Source organism: Pituophis catenifer, unplaced genomic scaffold (genome assembly GCF_029215685.1).
Source record: "Pituophis catenifer annectens isolate HBS135680 unplaced genomic scaffold, rPitCat1.0.hap2 SCAF_4, whole genome shotgun sequence".
In the NCBI taxonomy this organism is placed as follows: domain Eukaryota; kingdom Metazoa; phylum Chordata; class Lepidosauria; order Squamata; family Colubridae; genus Pituophis; species Pituophis catenifer.
The window spans coordinates 24,170,910-24,178,042 of NW_027256884.1; the positions used below are offsets into that span (position 1 = coordinate 24,170,910).

Sequence of the window (7,133 nt, forward strand, 5' to 3'; positions counted from 1 at the left end):
TTTTTGCACGCCCAGGGTAGACAATGAAGGGATGCAGAAATCCTTTTCAACAGGCGCTAGTGAGAAGACCAATAAGAGTCTACCCAGTAACCAGGACTTTGCCCACGAGGTCTTGGTACCCTGTGGATCCCCCTATTTGCTTTAATCAAATCTCATAAATCCAGGGATCTGCCACTCTTGTTTCCCACATGAATGAAGAACAAGTTAGGCCTCACGAAAGGCTTTGGAACTTCAGGAAGCTCCTTCCCCAAGTAGGCCACTGTCTCTCGGGGGAAACTTCCCCGCCCTCGAACTAAACTTCCCAGCAAGTGTGCAAAGGGTAGCAGCCTGAAGTGCCCGGGAGAGAGATCAGCCTGACAAAGAAATCAGTGACAGAATCCTAAGCATATTTCACTGGGAGTCACTCTTGTTTTGGTTTCAAGGACCCCCACACATCTGTCTTTCAGAGCTTCACATTGGTCGGGTGGTGGCTGTTTGTTTTTAAATATTTTGGGGCCTAACCCTGAAGAATCTGCAGTAGAGGGGGGGACCTTTAAATCCAGAATAAGATCTTTGTGAAAATAAGAAACCACCCAAAAGACACCTGAATAAATCATGCGGGTTTGTGAAGCTCTGTGGTAGTGAGGGGGGGTTAAAGAGCAGTCAAACAAGTTTTCAGCTCTGAAGAGATTCTGTGGAACCAGCCCCAAGTTGGCTGTGTATCCAAGTGAGTTCATGAATGCTGATTCTTTTTAATCTCCTTTCCCTTTTCAAATGATAACAGAAGTATTGGGTTTTTTTTTTTTTTAAATCGTCTTTCCCATTCACGATTTCAAATGGGATAAATCAGGCCACAATGGTCTGATTTAGATTTCCTAGTCAATCCATTCAAAAGTGAAACAAAGCCTGCCTTTGGAGTATACCTTACATTTCCCCTGGCCTAGGCAGGTAAGGGCAATTGAGATTAGCATCTTGTAAGTAACTCAACAAGAAATAGAGGATTTTCTCTTTTCCCTGCTTCAGGCTTTTATTTAAACTCTTTGTTCCAAAATGAACAGAGTGGTAAGTCGGAGTCTAATTGTACAGATATATCTTAGACGTCTAATTTTAAATTAGAGCACACCAGCAAACTCATTTATACACGTCAAATGTTAAAACCAATACTTAAAAAAAACTTTTTTTCCAAAAAACTTTATATTACAGAAGGAGAAAGAAAGAACGAAAGAAAGAAAGAATCCCTAAGTACTGTTTAAGCAAGTTGATTCACAAACATTAATCCAAATATACACATTACAAAAGTAAAAGAAAATTGTTGCGATGGAGGGAATTGTTTAAAATGAGCTTGATTCCTCCTGCAAAAATCATTATTTGCAACTGAATATTTATGCTTTTATTAAAAAAATAAAGATTTCTCCCACCCACCCAAGCGGAGTGACTGCCAATCACATGAGAACACCCGATTTTTTTTTTTAAGGTGATGGAGTTAGGGAGGGGGGAAAAAGGGGTAAGTGTCTTCTCTTGAACACGCAGGACTGAGATACATTGACACCATAATAAATATATTATTTCCCTCAAATAGGAAGTCCGATTTTTTTAAAAAAAAGAAAGAAAAGCCTCGAACTCAAATGGCAACCAGGAAAAGTGACTCGCAGTTTTGACTGACTCGCAGCCGTCTGAATCTGACTTGAGACGTGAGGGTGAGCCTTACGGATTTTATTCCCCCCTCCTCTCTTCCTTCGTCTGCTTGGAAGCAAGTCCCTTTGAAGGCAGCCAGACCTAGCATCGAGCCAACGTGGGCGTAGGATCGCAGCCAAAACCCCAAACCCACAGTTTTCAAATCATATAGCCTTAGACCTAAAGTTCTCACGGACAGGTATACATTTTACAAACTTCAGGTGAGATGCGTGGATGGCAGGAGAAAGAGCGAGCAGCCGGTTTCTCTTTCTGGGGAGGGTTAAGCGCCTCCTTACTACTTCTCTGTCTTGTACAAGGGCTCTGCTTTTGGTATGGGCGGGGGATGCAAACTCTTATTTTTGCTCCGTAGCATCCAGACAGATAGAAAAGAAACCCTCGCGAATACGTCGGGGCCGGGATGGGGACTTGGCTAACATATACTCGGAACTGCGGGTGAGCATAGGACGTGGGTTTGGGGGCGAAGGAGAGAGGAGAGGAAAGCGGGCGTGGGGGGGGGGGTGTAGAGATGATGGAACGGAAAGCAAAGCAACTCCCAAGATCGTCGGAACCGGGTCTTGCGAGAAGTTGGCAAGGGGCGTGGGGATCTTCCCGGGAAGGAAACTTCGAGGAAGCAGCGACTTCTCGGTCCCTCCAGCCATGCCGGGGAGCAAGCCGGGAGGTCACCGACGTAGGTTCCCGTCTCAGGAGCTGCAGAGAGGGTGAGCCAAGGGGCCAGGCTGCGGGCTTCTCGCGGGGAGCCAGGCGGGGCTGACGGCCGGCGCTCTACTTGCGGCTGCAGTCCTTCTCGGCACCGGGCTCCTCATCAGGGCGCTGATTGTCATAGGGCCGCGGCGTAGGCCGCCGCCGGGTAAGGGTCCAGTTGAGGTTTCCCCATGCCGGGCAGCAGGATGTAGGCCAGGGGCGGCTGGAGTCCCGGGCTGGGCCAGGCGCTGCAATTGCAGGGGATCATGTAGCCGGGGTTGCCCGGAGACGGGTGCGAGTGACTGTGGCCCCCGCTGGCCGCGGCGGCGGCGGCTGCAGCCGCGGCGGCGTGGAAAGCACCTCCAGCCGTCGGGTAAGCCAGCGAGGAAGCCGCGTAGGGCAGTCCGGCCGTCGAACCGCCGCCGCCACCGGAGCCCGCCGACGACGACGACATCTCCGCTGCCATTTTTGAGCCCAGGTCGAGCAGCGAGTAAGGGCTGCCCGCCGCCGCGGCCGCAGCCGCTGCAGCCGCCGCGGCGGCGGAGGGAGGGAAGAAGACCCGGGCGGCTGCAGCGGCGGCGGCGGCCGCTTTCTCCGGGTTGGCCAGGAGGGCTTCGTGGCCGTGGAGGGCTCCGGCTTTGAGGCCCGGGTGATGCGGCCCGAGGGGATGGACGTGAGGGTCGGCGACGTCGGGCAAGCCGTAGGACACCACCGGGAAGGCGAACTTGTCCTTCTTGAGGAGCGTCTTGGGCTTCCGCCGCGGCCGGTACTTGTAGTCCGGGTGCTCCTTCATGTGCATGGCCCGCAGGCGTTTGGCCTCGTCGATGAAAGGCCGCTTCTCGGCTTCGCTCAGCAGCTTCCACTCGGCGCCCAGCCGCTTGGAGATCTCCGAGTTGTGCATCTTGGGGTTCTCCTGGGCCATCTTGCGCCGCTGCGCCCGCGACCACACCATGAAAGCGTTCATGGGCCGCTTCACGTGGTCCGCAGGCTTGGCCATGCCCGCGGCGGCAGCGGCAGCGGCGGCGGCGGCGGCAGCAGCGCCCAGCCCGTCGCTGCGAGCCACCCGCAGGAAATCAATGGTGGCTGCGGGGCCGGATCCGAGGTTGCCTCCCCCACCCTCCTCCTCCTCCTCCTCCTCGCGGGGGGTGGGGTGGGGTCGATCCTCGCACCGTCGCCTTGACCCTCCGCTCTTCTGCCGTCGAGGCTCTCCGCCCCGCCAAGGTAGCAGAAAAGTCCCTTTAAAAAACACACACACACAAAAAAAAAAAACTCCCCAAAAAACTCAAGTCCGCCCAGCTTCTTGCTTTGCTCCCGGCTGGGGAAGGGAAGAGAAGGGAAGGGCGTTCGACAGCCCGCCCAGACGAGAGTGGAGAGGAGCGAGGAAGCCCGGCTTCGATCAAGCCGAGGGACCGGGCGACGTCGAGGGGGAAGCCGCGGCTCAATCCGCCGCCAAGTCAATCCAGCTTTTCAAAGGAGTCGTCCCGGTCCCAGCAAGGCCGAGCTGCTCCTCTTGCTCTCCAGGCCGGCGGCACCTGCCCGCGCCAAAGGCTCCAGCTACTTGGAGAAGGCGAGGAGGCGCCCTTCCCCGCCTGCCATGGCCGAGCTGCCCTGGAATCGGCCGAAGAAGCCGGGCGCTCCTCCCCTCCGCCTGCTCCCCGCTTTCCTTCCGGATTCCCCCGCGGGATTCTCCCAAGCAAGCGATCGTCTCGGCCGCCAGAAGGAATCGCGGGGCGCGGAATGCGGCGGCGGCGGCGATTCCCCTCCTCTCCTCCGTCCTTTTCTCAGCCTCCTCCGCAAAGTTGCCTTTGTAACTTTCTCGCGCCGATCCTCCGGCTTGCGCCGCCTCTCCCCCCTTCCTTCCTTCCTTCCTTCCTTCCTTCCTTCCTTCCTTCCTTCCTTGCGATCGCGGGGCTGGAAGGCGGCGAGAAAAGTCCAACTTTAAAGGCGGAGGAGGAAGCGAGCGCTTCGGGCAGGGCAAGCGCGGAAGCCCCGGGCGGCCGGACACATTGCTAGCGCGATCGGAGCGGCTTGTTCCCAAGGCTGCCTCCGAGAAGCGGCCGCTGCGCGCTCTCTGTTTGCAAAGGCATTAAGCTTCCCTATTTGATGCATGGCCAGTGTGTGTATCTGAGGGCAGAGGAGGAGGGAGGGAGGGAGGAGGGAGGGAGGAGGAGGCGGGGTGACAGTCTAGTGAAGGGGCGGTGCCGCCGGAACCCCTTTGGCTCCTCCCCTCCGGTCCTGGCTCCATTGATTAAACGTGAGCGCATTTCCGCCTCCCATTCAGTAAAGCGCAGGGCGGGGATTGAGGCGGAGCTTCCCCGGGCAGTCGGGCGCATGCGCGGTTTGCCCCTTTCGCCTTTTAAAAGACCCTTGTTCACAAGTTTCCGAGGTTTCCCTTGGTTTTTAGCGTTTCGACTCGAGGCCGAGACCGAAACCCGGGAAAGTTCCTGGGTGTCCCGTCCAGACACTGAAAAGGGCAGAAGGGAGGTGGGAGAGTGGGGGGTCGTTTGGACGATGCTTGCTTCGGTTCTCACTTTCCCTTTCTCACTTTCCCTTTCACTGTGAGTTGTATTGGGTTGTGGGGGGGTGCACGAAGGGAGGCTCAGCCGATCTCTTGTCCATATGTTGTACTCTGACAATAAAGGTTTGGATTTAAATTGAATTGAATTTCGTCTCTTCTCTGGCCAGACTGCCGCGTTTGAAAACGGGCGGCGCGGAATCCCCGCGTCCCGGAGGAAGCGAAGAGTTGACGCCGTTTATGTCCAAAGTCCCAATTTGGCGGAGTCCTGATCAGCCTTCATCGGAAGCGGGTGGGGGGCAGATTTGTCTCCCTTTGTGGCTCGGATTCAAAGGCAGAAGACACCCAGAGTCTTTTAAGGCAGGGGTCCCTAAACCCTCCCCCCCCAGTGGTGAAATGCAAATGCTTTTACTACCGGTTCTGTGGGCGTGGCTTGGTGGGCGTGGTGTGGCTTGGTGGGCGTGGCAGGGAAAGGATATTGCAAAATCTCCATTCCCACCCTACACTGGGGCCAGCCAGAAGTGGTATTTGCCGGTTCTCAGAACTACTCAAAATTTCCGCTACCGGTTCTCAGAACTACTCAAAATTTCCGCTACCGGTTCTCCGAACTGCTCAAAATTTCCACTACCGGTTCACCAGAACCTGTCAGAACCTGCTGGATTTCACCCCTGCTCCCCACCCCCCTCGCCGGGCCGCGGATCGGAATGCCAGAAACCGGTCCACGCAAAGAAGCGAAGCCCCATCCGTGGGATTCAGGCAACACATGAAACCACGCCCCCGCCACTCCACGGGAAAAAAAAACCCTCACTCCACGGAACTGGTCCCTGGTGCCCGAAAGGTTGGAGGGGGGGGGGGCTGCTGGTCTAGGGGAAAGGTCGGAGAGGAGACACCCCCGAGTCCCGTCCGTTGGCGATGAGACGCCAGGCAGCTAAAGGAAAAAAAGGGGGGGTGGGGATGGGGGGTGCTGGGCAGGGAAAGAAACGCTTACTAAGCAAATAGGAAGATCCCGCCCACTCCAAATATTTCTCAAGCGCAGAGCCGCTGCGGCTCGCCTGTCCTGCCGATCTCGCTCGCCCCGTTACTGGGCTCGGTCCTTAACTGGCTCGTCCGCCAGAGATCCCGCTGCGCCCGGGCGCCCGGCTTTAACTCACCTTGGCGAGGCGAAGAATCATCGATGAAGGGTGGGAGATTTCGGGGTGTCCACAAGAAAAAGGACACCTCTCCTTTTTTTGGGGGGGTCCCGCAATGCCACTAACTAGGATAATATGAAGCGGTGGCTGCCTAGTGGGGAGGGGATTCGAACCAGCCGCCCTCGGGGGCTCACCGGGAATAGAGAGAGCGGCCGAGGCTTAGAGATCACCAAACGCTCAGTCGAGGAATAAACCAAGCGCGTTTCTCCTCCGTTTCTTCCCCGCGTGGCAGCCTTCCAAGGGGATTCCCTTTTTTTCCACCACAAACTCGGCACCTCGGGTGAAACTTCAGAACTTTAGCTTGGAACAATTTGAAAGCCTTCTCTGCCCACGAGACTCCCCTAAATATAGTCGCTTGGATGTCCGGTCCCTGTTAAAATGAGACAAACCGGTTATTTTGTCTTTTATCATTCAGGCTACTATCAAAAGGCGCTCCGTGCGCGGATTTGCACCTTGCGCTACCCGAGAGTTGGTTTTAACCTTGGTTCGCACGGTGCGCTAACAGTTACGAAACCACAATGGCTGGGTTCACATAACAGGCTAAGTCCCAAATGTCTATGGAGATTCTCAGTCATCCAGGTCATGGTTTGGAACAACCGTGGCCTGGATGACTGGGAATCTCCATAGACATAACAGGTTGAGCTAACAGGGATTAATACGGGGTGAAATCCAGCAGGTTCTGACAGGTTCTGGAGAACCGGTAGCGGAAATTTTGAGCAGTTCGGAGAACCGGTAGGGGAAATTTTGAGTAGTTTGGAGAACCGGCAAATACCAGCTCTGGCTGGCCCCAGAGTGGGGAAGGAATGGGGATTTTGCAGTATCCTTCCCCTGCCACGTCCACCAAGCCACGCCCACAGAACCGGTAGTAAAAAAAATTGGATTTCACCACTGGATCAATACAACGTCTGAACCCATCAGTGTAGGTTAACAAACGTGTTCGGAACCATATTCTTGGGCCCTTTCATTCCGATGACGGTGAAATCTAGCGTCTGGTTGAGGTTTCTACCTCATCAGGTTGCCTATCCCGTGAGAATGGTACTTTGTCCGGCAGTGCCGAGACCCTGGTGACTTCG

The 7,133-nt window shown here is 55.3% G+C and overlaps 1 protein-coding gene across 1 annotated transcript; it reads right to left on the reverse strand.

Moving 5' to 3' along the window:
- Positions 1 to 2,491: 2,491 nt before the first annotated feature.
- SOX21 (SRY-box transcription factor 21) lies at positions 2,492 to 3,352 on the reverse strand. Its single transcript, XM_070943246.1, has one exon. It carries the CDS (start codon positions 3,350 to 3,352, stop codon positions 2,492 to 2,494), a length of 861 nt encoding a protein of 286 aa, XP_070799347.1.
- Positions 3,353 to 7,133: the final 3,781 nt, after the last annotated feature.

Excerpts from the sequence above, each read along its gene's own strand:
- SOX21 (XM_070943246.1), bottom strand. The coding sequence starts at position 3,352 with ATGGCCAAGCCTGCGGACCACGTGAAGCGGCCCATGAACGCTTTCATG.